Consider the following 15437-nt stretch of genomic DNA (forward strand, 5'->3'; position numbering starts at 1 on the left):
CTGAGTATTCAATATTTATAGTATGTTTTTAAAATAAGTTCTTGATTTTTCATCTGTGCTCACTGTAATTTTCTCACAGTGTATGCTTGAAAAGGTTGGATGCTGGAATTTTGACATATTCCTCTTTGACAGACTTACAAATGGTAAATATTTTGATTCTGCAGAACTTCATATCTGTATGTGTGAGTATTGTTGTGCTTTCCCTCATTATAGCTATCCACAGTCTATACTTCACTTTTTATTGTGAACACTGCCACCTGCTGGTAGAATAATGCATGTGCGATATTGAGGACGAAGCATTACATTACCCCAGCCCTCATTCCCCTTGTGCTGTTTCTTGTTTTTAAGGAAACAGTCTGGTCTTCTTGACATTTCATTTGCTGAACCAGTATGGCCTCATCGAGCTCTTCCAGTTAGACATGGTTAAACTGCGTCGATTTCTAGGTAAGTGTTTTTAATATTTTTATAGTATAAAAATGCTTTACACATTTTGCACAGTAATCTCCTCCAAACAGGCTATGAAACAAACATGAATGTATGAATTTATATATTGCAGTTAAAAACTTTTGTAATTCCCTTTTGATTTCGGATTTGAGATTGAGTATGAAATGTGCTATATAAATAAACTTTTGCCTTTAAAAAAAAATAAAAATGTATGTAACATTTTGTCAGAATAACATTCATTTTAAACCTAAATCCAATATTTAAAAACGTATTATTTATACATTTTATTTATTAGTAAAAATTTAAGAAATAGTTTAGTCAGCATTTACTAAAATAATAACATATTTAAAACATTATTTATATATAAGAATATAATTATCATTGAGAGTTAATCAACTCATTTTTAGAATGAGCTTTTTTGATAAACTGAACTTATTTACAAGAATTTTACAATGTGTAATTAATTTGTTCAATAAAATGTGCTAGAAAAAATATCTGAAGTACATTAAACTACAGAAGGATCACATGAAAGGGTTTGTTTATGAATTATGAACTCCACCATTTATTCTTATTATCCTTTTATTATTATAAAATCGTATGCATTATAATCACTTTTATTCAGTATTATAAACATCAGTGATGAAGGTTTTGCATGCCAGACTGCACTGATCCAACTAATTGATGAAATTTGTTGTTGATTATTGTCATAATTGATTTGAGTTATGAGCTGCAGCTCTAATATACTGACAGGTATTAATCTTGTTGAGTTACTTTGATGAAATGTTGTGCTTTGGTTTTCAGTTCTGGTTCAAGAAGACTACCACAATCAAAACCCTTACCACAATGCAGTCCATGCTGCTGATGTCACCCAGGCCATGCACTGTTACCTGAGAGAACCCAAGGTGATTGTCCTTATATTAAATTCCCTTTTACAATACTGTACTTACAGGCTTACGATTGTATCTGCGTGTCTGTATTCACAGCTCGCCCAGTCCCTCACATCATTCGACATCCTCTTAGGGCTGCTGGCAGCGGCCACACACGATCTGGACCACCCTGGAGTCAACCAGCCTTTCCTCATCAAAACCAACCATTACCTTGCAGCTTTGTACCGGGTTAGAGCACCATCCAATGGGATTTAAGCATATCATTAGCTCCATAATCTTCTTTATGTTTGAAGTAAATTACTGTATTTGTAAATATGTCAAAGTCGATCAGTACTGATGTGTGTGTGTCGCTCTGTAGAATACCTCGGTTCTGGAGAACCATCACTGGAGGTCTGCAGTGGGTCTGCTCAGAGAGACCGATCTATTTTCACATCTTCCTGCTGAGGACAGGTCAGTCTCAGCATTTCTTTTCAGCCTAAAGTCATCTTGTATTGTATATTAGGCTTCGTTTACACTTGGCATTAGTATGCGATCACTGTGATCCTATTAAGCAGATCAGACAGTCAGTTAGTCAGGACACAGTGCTTAAACAGTTTAAACTTGTCAACATCAAGTGGCTTCTGTGTCTGGATAACCGATCAAAACGCTCTTTCTCGCGTAATAAGGGGGAATAATGGCAGTAGATGAGGTTTTGTGACGTTGACCTGTGAATGCAGACACAATCCGATAACAATGCGTCCTCGACTACCTCCGAACCGGGACACATTGATCGGATAACATTCCGATCACAAACGCATTTACACTTGTCTTTTCAAGGCATATGAACAACATCCAGATACATATCATGCATGTGTATAACAAGTGTAAACACAGCCTTAGTTAGAGCTTCTTACACCACGAGCAATTCATCATTTTATAAATGTTTCATCCTCTTTCTGTCCCCTAGAGCTTTTTGTTACCATCTCCTTAAGACTTGAAAATGACCTCTGTTCCTTCTGATTGACTGACTTTAATTGGTCTCTAACAGTTTGAGTATAGAGAGGCAGCTGGGATCATTGATTCTGGCCACAGATATCAGCCGACAGAATGACTACCTGTCCCGGTTCAGGAGGCATCTGGATGACAACGACCTGTGTTTAGGACACTCATCTCATCGGCATTTCACTCTGCAGGTGAGATTTTGGAATTCATTATCAATTTCACTATAAAAAAACTGTCCATCCGGAAAGTATTCACAGTACTTCACTTTCCACATTTTATGTTACAGACTTGTTTCAAAATGGATTCAATGTATTCATTTACTTAAAATTCTACAAACAAAAGCCCATAATGACAACATGAAAGAAGTTTGCTTGAAGTTTTTGCCATTTTTATTTATTAAAATAAAAAAATTTAATTTATATGTACATAATTATTTACAGTCTTTGCTCAATACTTTGTTGAAGCACCTTTAGCACCAATTACAGCCTCAAGTCTTTTTAAGTGTGATGCTACAAGCTTAGCACCTATTTTTGGGCAGTTTCTCCCATTCTTCTTTGCAAGACACTTCAAGCGCCATCAGGCTGGATGGGGAGCGTCTCTCCAGAGATGTTCAGTCGGGTTCAATTCTGGGCTCTACCTGGGCCACTCAAGGACATTCACAGAGTTGCCCCGTAGTCACTCCTTTGTTATCTTGGCTGTGTGCTTAGGGTCATTGTCCTGGTGGAAGATGAACCTTCACCCCAGTCTAAGGTCCAGTGAGCTCTGGAGCAGGTTATCATCAATGATGTCTCTGTACATTGCTGCATTCATTTCCCTCGATCCTGACTAGTCTTCCAGTTTCTGCTGTTGAAAACACCCTCACAGCATGATGCTGTCACCACCATGCTTCACTGTAGGCCAGGTGATGAGCGGTACTTGGTTTACTCCAGACATGACGCTTGCCATTCAGGCCAAAGAGTTCAATTTTTGTTTCATCCGAACAAAGAATTTTGTTTCTCATGGTCTAAGAGTCCTTCAGATGCCTTTTGGCAAACTCCAGACGGCCCTCATGTGCCTTTTATCAAGAAGTGGCTTCCGACTGGTCACTCTACCATACAGGCCTGATTGGTTGAGTTATACAGAGATGATTGCTCTTCTGGAAGGTTCTCAGATCTCCACAGGGAAACACTGGAGCTCTGTCAGAGTGACCATCAGGATCTTGGACACCTCCCTCCCTGATTAAGGCCCTTCTCCCCTGATCACTGTTTGTCCAGGCGGTCAGCTCTAGGAAGAGTCCTGGTGGTTCCAAACTTCTTCCATTTATGGATGATGGAGGCCACTGTGCTCACTGTGCTACATTTTTGTACCCTTCCTCAGATCTGTGCCTTGATTCAATCCTGTCTCAGAAGTCTACAGACATTCCTTGGACTTCATGGCTTGGTTTGTGCTCTGACATGTACTGTTAACTGTGGAACGTTATATAGACAGGTGTGTGCCTTTCCGAATCATGTTCAATCAACTGAATTTACCACAGATGGACCATAATAAAGTTGTAGAAACATCTCAAGGATAATCACTGGGAACAGGAACACCTGAGCTCAAATTTGAGTGTCATTGCAAAGGCTGTGAATACTTTACATAAATTGAATGAATTTGAATAAATTTGCAAACATTTCAAACAAACTTCTTTCACGTTGCCATTATGGGGTATTGTTTGTAGAATTTTGAGTAAAATAATGAATTTAGTCCATTTTGGAATAAGGCTGTAATAACAAAATGTGGAAAAAGTGAAGCGTTGTGAATACTTTCCGGATGCACTGTACTTCTATATACCATTGATATGCAAAAATGGCTTTATTTTGAATAATTTATGGAATAATTTGTATTTGTTTAAGATTATATTTATTAACATGAATGGATTTTTTTGTTGTTGTGATGAATACATTTTAGTTTGTTTTAGTTAATATAATGCTGTTTTTTTATGTACTTGAAGTTGTGATGTGATAAGATCTGTGAAAGTCTCGTTTTACCTTTGAGCACTTAAAACCAAATTCACGTGCGTTCATGTGTTCCAGATGGCCCTGAAGTGTGCAGATATCTGTAACCCATGCAGACCGTGGGAGCTCAGCAAACAGTGGAGTGAGAAGGTCACAGAGGAGTTCTTCCACCAAGGTACCCAGTACTCATGATGACGAAACACTTTGCTTTTGCTACTGGTTCACTGTGTTCAAAAGTTAATCTTTGCGCTTTGGCATTGTCTTATTTAGGGGACATTGAAAAGAAGCATAAACTTGAAATCAGTCCACTGTGTGACAGTGAAGCCAACACCATAGCCAGTGTTCAAATCGGTAAGAACCCTAACTGTCATTTATGTGATTACTGTAGTATAGTTTAAATCGTAAAATGGCCTTAAACAATTACTAAATAAACAACTAAATACCTGTTTTTTATGAATTTTGTCAATGCGTGGTTGTAAGAATATGAATCGCAATGGTTGTGATGTAATTATATAAATATATAGTCTGTCACGCACCATGTTTCAGAGTAAAGCACAACGCTGTGTTCATTTTCACTTTAGATTCACAGTAAATGCTGCTCTCACTGCAAAAAATGCTTTTCTTACTTAGTATTTTTGTCTTGTTTCTAATCCAAACATCTAAAAATTCTTAAAACAAGATGTATTTACTAGACAAGCAAAAGTAATTGTCGTGTTTTGGGGAAAAAAACTCTAAGATAGTTTTTGCTTAAAATAAGCAAAATAATCTGTCAATGGGGTAAGCAAAATAATCTTAATTTAAACAAAAAACAATATTATTTATCTTACCCTATTGTCAGATTATTTTGCTTATTTTAAGCAAAAACTCTTTATTTTTATTTTTCCACAAGACAATTACTTTTTTTTTGTCTAGTAAATGTTTCTTAATTGTTACATATGTTCACAGTAACAAGACAAAAATACTAAGTATGAAACTGAAAAAATGTTTCAGTACTGGAAGTGTTGTGTGTTTGAGTTGCTTATAATTTTAATTTGTATAATGCGCCAATCATCTTTCCAAATTTGTAATGAGATTTATATATATCTATATCCATCCCAAATTCCATATATATATAAATATATATAATTAAAAATATTTTTAAAAGTGTGTGTAAATGTAATGGTTATAATTTCATATTTATTTATTTCTAAGTTTTAGTTGATCTTGTGATATCCGCCTCTGATTCTTTTTCTTTTACCAGGTTTCATGACTTACGTGGTGGAGCCTCTGTTTGCAGAGTGGGCGCGTTTTTCAGACACACGGCTCTCTCAGACCATGCTGGGTCATTTGGGCCTGAATAAGGCCAGTTGGAGTGCCACGGAGCCTGAGGCGTCGGGGAGCTCCGAGGAGGGGGAGTCCGAGCTGGCCCGAGCCACCGAAGAGCCCAGTTCCAGAGCCTTATCTCAGGGAAGCCAAGAGTCATGACACCCCAACACTCACATTGGGGGGGAAGAACACCTCTACTGCCCTCAGCCAAACATCTTGCGTCACATTTGAGTTGCTCGCCACCCATCTTGAACCAACCACTGATGATTTGTTTTCTTCTTTTTCATTTGTTTGTGGATTTAATTTATTTAATTTTAAATTCTCATTTACCCTTCGACATAGAGCAATACATAGATACCTCATTTGGCTACTGCTGCAGTTTTTGTTTCCTTTTAATTATTGTGGTTTATTTATTTAACCTTATTTGTTTAGTTTTTTTCCTTTTCTTTTGGGGTGTTACTAATTCAACTCCGATGCTTTGATTAAAGACTGTAAGGGAATGCGGGGTAGGTAGGAAGCCCCCTCCTATGGCTTTAAAGTGCCATTTTGAAACAATGAATTGCTCTGAAAGTCATTTGAAACACCTTGAGTATTTATAGGAGAGGTTTTTACAACTGCACCAAGAGACAATGTGTGTGAAACTGAATGCGTGCGTGTGTGAGCGTGTGCCAGTGCTTCTGCAAATCAATCTTCCTCCTTGTGTACAAAAATACAAATGTGAAGAGCCCAGTCCTTTTGCTGCCTCTGAAGACTGTTTACATGTTGTTTTTTAACTGAATCATGTTAGTTCTGTGATTTATTGCCTTTTAAGCACAGATGTGAAGAACCACTTGTACATTTTGTTCAAAACCTACTGCTGATGATCAACGAAATCTGTCAGACCCCGCCGGTGTGACGCATCAGATGCCATACGAATGCTCCATTGCATCTCTCTCCCTTGTATTTCAGACAATGCCCCTGTGTTGAAGGAACGTCACTCCGTGAAAGGTGGCAGAGATGAACCCTTTCGACCATGGAAGAAGGATCTTGTCACTGGACATGTAGCTGAACGGATTCTCCATGGATTTTGCTCAGGGTTTCACCAACCTGCTTATTGGGAGAAACAAGGAAGTAAAGGTGCCTTTTGTAGGTAGCCGCCACCCTCTTTTTCTCGTTCTCCTCTGTATTTTGTAAAGGAAGATAAGAAGTCCTTCTCAGAATGTCTCAAAGCCACTCTCGTCTCTTCGGAAGACTGCTACACAATGCCTTAAAACTATGCACAAAGCTAAGTGACCAAACCAGCCGTCATTTTCATTTTAAACCCATCACATTGTCCATTTAGTGCACTGTCTGACCCTTTGCCTTTTGTTGTGGACTTTTTTTTTTTTAATATACAGTATGGAGGAGAATTGGTTTAATGCTTTGATTTTTAACATTGAACATTCCATTTTTGTGTATGGTTTTGGATTATGTACAGAATGGACAGTTTTGTGCTTCTCTTGACATTTGGAAAGAGAAGAGGTGCTTTATTTTAGGTGATTTGTATTTTTGTTGTAAGTGCTGTAAGACTGTTGATTTAAGAAGAAAAAAAACTGTTTACAGTTTGTTGTAACAGCCATTTTGGGGAGACGACCTATGTGTCAAGCCATTTTGTAAAGGCTTTGCCGTATAACCTTTTGATACATACTTGTTGCAGTTGCATTTTTGATGAATAAAACTTCGCGAAATGTTTCTCTACCGGATGGCATGAGCTCATGCTGTTCTGTACAAACCAGACCCAATCATGTGTTGAGTATCTTGTGCTTGAACACAAACACCACTACACAAATGAGAAAATACCAACAGACTGTTGTAGGTTTATTCAAGAACTTAAAGTCCATTAAAATGGTTCTGTAGTGTGACATAAACAACTATTTGGATTACCACTACAATCTATAATGAAACCAAATATATAATGTAACCAAATATATCTCCGCTGAAGTATCGCTCCTATGTGCTGGCCATTAAATCCAGTTTAAACCCTTACAATGAGACATTTTTATTGTAATATGCAAATGTACTGATTTTTGGTGGATGCAACAGATAGATTAGGTTAAATGTGCAAAAGAAGAAACCTTTTAAATGGTGTAGTCAAATACTGGTCACAACTCTACAAAAACAATTCTGATGATACACATTGATTAAATGGCCTGTGTTGTACATACTATCCTGTGCAATGGTTTTACATGAAACAAAACTACATTCAAATGATTTGTTAAATAACTAAATGTTCTAAAAAAAATAATAAATTACAACCTAAAAAGGTATTTTAAATTAACTCTCAATATTAGGGAGCAAATACTACTGACAGCACAATCTAAGCCCCATTTATGATCACGCAAGTGTGCTATAGTGGTAGCAGCATGACAGAAATGACTGATTTCCCAGCAGTTATGAATTGTACCTTTGAAGTAGAATGAACTTGTGTGCAAAAAGATGTTATAAATACACTTAAAACTACTGATTAAAATAAAAACAATAAAAACCATACACTTTGGTGCTTTCGTTAAACATTATCCCTTGAAACAAGAGGAATTCAACAAGGTTGAATACTTACACTGGACCTTAAACAGATCCAACTAAACCCACAAATAAAATCATAGATTAAAAACAAAACATGTTTTTCCATATAACTGGCATTAATGATGGTACTCACAGAGGCACAACATACTAATAGAGACTAACTTTTCAAAGTGCAAAAATATCCAATAGGGAAACCTGCGTAGTGTTTTAGCATGTACATGCTAAACCAAAAATGAAAATTCTATTATTTACTCACCCTCATGTTGTTCCAAACCCATAAGACTAGCGTTCATCTTTGGAATGCAAATGAAGATCTTTTTGATGAAATTTGAGAGCTTTCTGTCCCTCCATTGATAGCTATATAACTACCACTTTGGCGCTTCAAAAAGTTCATAAAGAGATTGTAAAACTAATTCACATGAATAGAGAGGTTTAGTCCCAAATTTCTGAAGCGATGTAAACGCTTAATATGATGAGCAGATTTAATTTAGGCTTTTATTCACATATAAACTGATCAGTGAATATAAACAGAAGCTCAACCGAACCTGCTTGACATGCAAGAACAAACCTCTTACAGAAGCTCAAGGGTGCGGCGTTACAAACAAGAATGAACCTCTGGTTCTTGCAAAAGGTCAAACGTGTTTCGTAACTAAAAAGAATGAACCTCATTGGTTCTTTCACATCAAGTTTGAGCTTCCATTTACCACAACTGGTGTGTGATTTGATGAATAAAAGCTTAAATTGAATCTTTTCAGAATGTTTCTTCAAAAAATTTAAACTAACCCACTTATTTTATATGGATTAGTTTTACAATCTTTTTATGAACTTTTGAACCGTCAAAGTGCCAGTTGCATAGACTGTCAATGGAGAGACAGAAAGCTCTCAGATTTCATTAAAAATATCTTCAGTTCCGAAGATGAACGAAATTCTTACAGGTTTGGAGCAACATGAGGGTGAGTAAATGATGAAAGAATTGTCCGTTTTGGGTGAACTATCCCTTTAAGTGAACACAGAATTTAAGCGCTAACAAGAAAAGTTAGCTAAATTAAGAGTCAATAGGTAAACTCTCTTTAACCCCTTAAGAAGAAACAGGCCACAGCTTCATCCTAGTACAGTTTCTTCTTTCCAGTTGATTTCAACAGGTGCTGTCCAAACTGCAAAAGAAACAACATAAAATCATTACAGCACTAAGACAGAGTACATCAGAAAGATTTCCAATGATTTCTCTTACCAGCGGTGTTTCTACGTGGGTCTTATTCTCAGGGGCTGGCAAGTTAAAGCTGCCGTCACACTCGCTGTCGCTACGATAACGGTGAGCGAACTTCCGTTTCAGGGCCTCTGCGATTAACGCGGCAGCATCTGTGGGCTCAACAGGTTTGGGTTTTGGGTGGCCGTCCTCTTGACTGTGAACAAAAGGACAAATAAACCCTATTGGTAAGCGTTTACAATTAGCTGTATTTAATTAGCACAGTAATACATTCACCTCTTAACTGAGCGCAGCTTCACTTTCCCTATGTCTTTCAGCACATCTAGCATGTTGGGAAGTTCTGGCTTTTTGGGTGCCGAGTCCAGTACCGTGTTCGGCTCCGCCTTTTTTCCACGGCGCTCTCGGATGAGGTCAATGGCGGAATAGGTCCTCTGCATGCCGGGTGCAGGACACGGAGGAGGAGGAGGGGGTGGTGGAGGTGGAGCTTGGGGTACAGGGGGACCGCCTGGTGCTGGAGCTGAAACAATACAAACATTGCAACTTTAAATGGGTAAAACTACTCATTACAATTATTTTTTTGCAGAATTATATTTTATATATCTATATACTTAAAATAGGCTTTTGAGGTCCGAAAAACACTACGCAAGTATGCAAATTGAATTGTAGTCCGACACATTTCAGAAGCTTGTGTTGACATGTTATGTATATCTGGGGCATAAAGAACAACTAACCAAGGTTGTAATTATTAACTAAAGCTATTTAAAATTCATACACAAACACACACACATACAAACAGACAGACAGACAGAGAATAGGGGTGTAACTGTAAATGTATTCGTTCCGAACAGCTGACTGCAACATGACTAACACAGTAAGTCACAGGCTATCCACTCTCCAATCCAAAAGTTTGCTAACCGCCACAACAGGGAAAAGAACAGAAAAAACGCTCATATGGACTTGAGCGCTTAAAGACAAGGAGGTGCTTGTTGATTCTTATTTTGTGCATCCTTGTTTCCTTTCCTAGCTTCCTTTCCTCTCGTCTTAGGTCCACCCCTTCAGGAAGTGAGGGAAGGAAAAGACAGAAGGGCAGAGGAATTGAATCAAGTGAAATGATATCCTCGCTCCCTTTAGATCACTTCAAAGTGGTGTTAATTAATGATGACTTTACACTGCTGGATTTAGCTTGAACATTAGATAATTATTTATATTGTAATAGTTACAATCTCCACAAAATACCACATTTGTCCCAAGTTTTTTTAATATTACCAGTTATTAACAATGACTTATTTCCAGTTATTAACTGCTTTTTATGTGTTGTGTAGTATTAGTTTGTTTAATTTTATTGTGCTTTGATATAATTCTGCAACGGTCCTACTACAGTTGTTGTAATTTGACATACATTTGTGTCTTGTACGTGTAAACAATAATGAGAATTATAATAATAAATATACAGGTCCTTCTCAAAAAATTAGCATATTGTGATAAAGTTCATTATTTTCCATAATGTAATAATAAAAATTTAACTTTCATATATTTTAGAATGATTGCACACTAACTGAAATATTTCAGGTCTTTTATTGTTTTAATATTGATGATTTTGGCATACAGCTCATGAAAACCCAAAAAATTAACATATCATAAAAAGGTTCTCTAAACGAGCTATTATTAACCTAATCATCTGAATCAACTAATTAACTCTAAACACCTGCAAAAGATTCCTGAGGCTTTTAAAAAAACCCAGCCTGGTTGATTACTCAAAACTGCAATCATGGGTAAGACTGCCGACCTGACCCTGTCCAGAAGGCCATCATTGACACCCTCAAGCGAGAGGGTAAGACACAGAAAGAAATTTCTGAATGAATAGGCTGTTCCCAGAGTGCTGCATCAAGGCACCTCAGTGGGAAGTCTGTGGGAAGGAAAAAGTGTGGCAAAAAACGCTGCACAACGAGAAGAGGTGACCCGACCCTGAGGAAGATTGTGGAGAAGGACTGATTCCAGACCTTAAGGGACCTGCGGAAGCAGTGGACTGAGTCTGGAGTAGAAACATCCAGAGCCACCGTGCACAGGCACACGCTACAGGTCAAGCCAATTTTGGGCTACAGAGAAGCAGCACTGGACTGTTGCTCAGTGGTCCAAAGTATTTTTTTCGGATGAAAGCAAATTTTGCATGTCATTCGGAAAGCAAGCTGCCAGAGTCTGGAGGAAGACTGGGGAGAAGGAAATGCCAAAATGCCTGAAGTCCAGTGTCAAGTACCCACAGTCAGTGATGGGCTATCAGAAGATTTTGGAGCACTTCATGCTTCCATCTGCTGAAAAGCTTTATGGAGATGAAGATTTCGTTTTTCAGCACAACCTGGCACCTTCTCACAGTGTCAAAACCACTGGTAAATGGTTTACTGACCATGGTATTACTGTGCTCATTTGGCCTGCCAACTCTCCTGACCTGAACCCCATAGAGAATCTGTGGGATATTGTGAAGAGAAAGTTGAGAGACGCAAGACCCAACACTCTGGATGAGCTTAAGGCCGCTATCGAAGCATCCTGGGCCTCCATAACACCTCAGCAGTGCCACAGGCTGATTGCCTCAATGCCACGCCGCATTGAAGCAGTCATTTATTTAATGAAGCAAACATAATTATTTGAAGGTTGACTTTTTTTGTATTAAAAACACTTTTCTTTTATTGGTCGGATGAAATATGCTAATTTTTTGAGAATTTTGGGTTTTCATTAGCTGTATGCCAAAATCATCAGTATTAAAACAATAAAAGACCTGAAATATTTCAGTTGGTGTGCAATGAATCTAAAATATATGAAAGTTAAATTTTTATCATTACATTATAGAAAATAATGAACTTTTATCACAATAGGCACCTGACTTTGATTGGATTTTACTACCCCTATTACTATTTTACAACCCCACTACTATCAATATTTGGAAACCTTCTGAGGCTGGTTTCGTCTTAATCGGCCGAGCGGTTTTGAAGATATCAGCTAATGTTTTATAAGCACTTAATTACAACACTGCACAAACCATACATCGAAACCTGGCAAGTCTGGTGTTGTTGGACTCAGCAAGGATTCAGGAGCCAAAAAAAGTTACTCTCATGCAAATAAGTCAACCACACTCAAAGTTATAAGCAATTTCGGGGAAAAACTTTTTCAATACTTTTCAGGCTCTTCCAGGGCATTGTGGTGATGACCCATACCGAGTTTTGTAACAATCCGTTCATGTGTTCATAAAATACAGCATTTTATCATCAAATTCAAAATGGCTGACAGGCAAAATGGCCAATATGGTTATAAGTTATAAGCAAAAATATCTCCGGACCAGTAGGTGGTGCTGTGCCAAAACACTGCATGCTGTCTCAGGTCATGCTTGTGATGACACGTAACAAGTTTGGTTTGAATATGATAATGCCAAGGGGGTAAGCAGATAAACATCAAATTTAAATTTTTTGGGTGAATAATCCCTTTAAAGTGAGAATTGGACTTTATACTAAAGTGTGACCATTTTCCTATTATACCGTACTCATACTGAACCGTGACACCCCAAAACTGACTTCTGTGACTTCTGTGTTACACCCCTAATATATATATATATATATATATATATATATACACACACACACACTCTCTCTCTCTCTCTCTTTCTATCTAAATGATGCTAGAGTAACACTGCAACTAACCTGTGGATTGAGCGCTTTGTTCCTGTGCCTGAACTATCTGTGCGATTTGCGCCCTGAGTTTGGCCAGCTCAGTCTCAAGAACACCGATTTTCTGAATGGCTTCATCGTTGATGACCGTCTGGCTCTGTGGCGCAGGTTCAGCCTGATGCAAGCTGGGTAACGACCGCTGACGTCTCAGGGGCCTGCGCTGCTGGGTGCGAAAAAACAGCCCAGAACCGGCCTCTAACCTGCTGCACATAGATATATGTACATGATGAACACCACCGCATCAACATTTATATGTTTTCTAATTCAATTCAGAAATGATTTTTCACCTATTTCTTCCAGTGTCATCACCCTCTTCTCTTTCGATCCAGCCAACATCAGCAAGCGTGGCCACAAGTCCATTTGGCCCATTTGAATTGTTGAGGAAACTGGCTCCTGAAGTGAACGGATGAAGCTACGCGGCCCAAAGACAGTTTAAAGGACGGTTAATAATTACATCACCTGCTCAAGTCTCACAACAAAGACAAACAAACCCTCAGACACTCAAGCATTCAAACCATGTCAGAGCTACAACAGCAGAGCAAGCGCCGAATGTTTTTACAGCCACGGTAATGTAAATAGCACCAGGAAAACCAGTTTAAATATCGCCTAGCAATTAGAACATTACAGTGTCAAGTCTTTCTGAGAGGAAATCATTTTTGCACATTATTAGTGCCAAGCATTTTATAAAAAAGAAAAAGGCACTTCAAGCTTTTTAAAAGAGCCTAGATTTTTCAAGAATGTACCTGAGAACTGACCTAAAGCAGACATGTTGCATTCCTGACATACAGGACAGCTGGAAGGAAGGGCAAAGAAGAGAGAAACAGACAGTAATAAAAGTTTCAAGGTGGGTTTAATGTCATCATACTTACAACTTTAAAGGTTAGGCAGTAGGAAAAGGATAAATTAGATATGTGAGCTGAAACCTGTCCCATGTGATTCATCATTGTTTATGGTCAGCACAATAATGGAATCAAAACAGAGAAGAGGACAGAAATATGATACGGGAGAACTTAAAAATGAAAGGTGCTGAAGACTTTAAGAAAGCGAAAGATTGAGATGCAGACCTTCAATAAAGATGGACAACAATGATACTAATGGATTAAAATGAACAAAGACTACCTACACATAAAAATATTGAAAATACAAGATATAAACACAAATGTGTGCACAAAATACACATCATTTTAAACACATATATTGAAATCATTACTAAACATTTGAGACATTCTTATACTTGTTTGATTGACATTTGAATTAACACAAGCGGACGCCTTACCTGAAAATGGACACGGGCACAAGGCGCCAGTGGGAGATTTGTGGCTATTCTTCTGACAATACTCCGGGATGACCCATAAGGCTTTGATGATGGTGATGGTAAAGCCTTAGAGAGACATAAAGAAACTCATTCATCTATTTAATGAATGAGAGATTAGCCAAATCTGTACATATGATTCCATAAATATATGCATTTACCAGATCCATTTCTATCCGTCTATGATTTCTGCTCATCTTGTGATTCAGTCACAGCTCTCTCATCATCAAGGATCTGTGTTAAGTCATCTTCAGATCAAAACCTAAACAAATGTTTATGTATTTTTATTATGCATGATCATTTTGTTTTATTACACTAATCTTTAATACATTATAGTTTTTCCCAAATAAACATATCATAATCCCTGTAAGCCTGGGTTGCCCGATCCTGTTTCTGGAGATCTACCTTCCTGAAAATGTCAGGTCTAAAATCCTGACCAAACACTGGTAATTAAGATCTTCAGGAGCATCTTGTACAAACGTGTCTCCACTCCTACTTTCCTAAACAGTTATTGTGTGGCAAACATCCAGCGTTCAAAGGGATATAGTCCACTTTAATATTTGCCAATAAATAAATAAATAACTTACTAAAATGTCTAGATGTACGAGAGTATTTGACACTAACAAACAGCGGACTAGTGAACAGTAACGTACATAAAACTTCCCGACTAGGGTCAAATGCGCTAAAACCCAAGCGTTGTATAACGCGCTCTTAGTTGATTACAAAAAAAAAGTCTGGATTCCTAACAGGACATTACAGGAAAATATCGATGTCTTACCGTAGTGTAACAGACTTTTCTAGTCTACCTTTCTGGCTGTGCTATGCTAATGCTAATGCTCTCCAGACCAGTCTAGCGGTTTTTCCACAATGTGGGAGCACTCGCTTGGTTTAAAGAGGCGGGTCTTTACAGTATTGGCCTTGAGAATATTCCAACTAGAAATATTGAGTCAACCACTGGTTTAGAGTGGTGGATAGGCAATTCAACCGGCCAATCATGACATAGTAATGACGAGGCATGCATAGGTGTGTAGCGGCGTATGACTTTATTTTGTAACTATTTGGTGTTCAGTT

At 37.9% G+C, this 15437-nt stretch overlaps 2 protein-coding genes across 12 annotated transcripts in view; one reads left to right on the forward strand and one right to left on the reverse strand.

Annotated features, from left to right (window-relative positions):
• pde7a (phosphodiesterase 7A) overlaps positions 1–7306 on the forward strand; it is a 36869-nt gene extending 29563 nt beyond the window's left edge. For all 10 annotated transcript variants that reach the window (XM_067435518.1, XM_067435519.1, XM_067435520.1 and 7 more), the window contains 9 exons: positions 80–143; positions 349–444; positions 1246–1346; positions 1428–1559; positions 1690–1781; positions 2359–2503; positions 4367–4463; positions 4559–4639; positions 5529–7306. In XM_067435518.1, the coding sequence (XP_067291619.1) occupies positions 80–143; positions 349–444; positions 1246–1346; positions 1428–1559; positions 1690–1781; positions 2359–2503; positions 4367–4463; positions 4559–4639; positions 5529–5752 (1032 nt within the window). In that variant the 3' untranslated portion in view covers positions 5753–7306. The remainder of the gene's footprint in view (positions 1–79; positions 144–348; positions 445–1245; positions 1347–1427; positions 1560–1689; positions 1782–2358; positions 2504–4366; positions 4464–4558; positions 4640–5528) is intronic.
• A 110-nt stretch (positions 7307–7416) lies between these two features.
• On the reverse strand, positions 7417–15279 carry mtfr1 (mitochondrial fission regulator 1). Of its 2 annotated transcripts, none has more exons than XM_067435529.1 (8): positions 15145–15279; positions 14528–14628; positions 14331–14435; positions 13342–13466; positions 13028–13254; positions 9618–9858; positions 9366–9537; positions 7417–9288 (listed from the first exon to the last, which is right to left on the reverse strand). In XM_067435529.1, exons 2-8 carry the CDS (start codon positions 14561–14563, stop codon positions 9241–9243), a joined length of 954 nt encoding a protein of 317 aa, XP_067291630.1. In that variant the 5' UTR covers positions 14564–14628; positions 15145–15279; the 3' UTR covers positions 7417–9240. The 2 variants fall into 2 exon arrangements, with proteins under 2 accessions (XP_067291630.1, XP_067291629.1); XM_067435528.1 differs by having other exon boundaries at positions 13028–13257.
• Positions 15280–15437: the final 158 nt, after the last annotated feature.

This window comes from Pseudorasbora parva, chromosome 24 (genome assembly GCF_024679245.1).
Source record: "Pseudorasbora parva isolate DD20220531a chromosome 24, ASM2467924v1, whole genome shotgun sequence".
Lineage (NCBI taxonomy): Eukaryota > Metazoa > Chordata > Actinopteri > Cypriniformes > Gobionidae > Pseudorasbora > Pseudorasbora parva.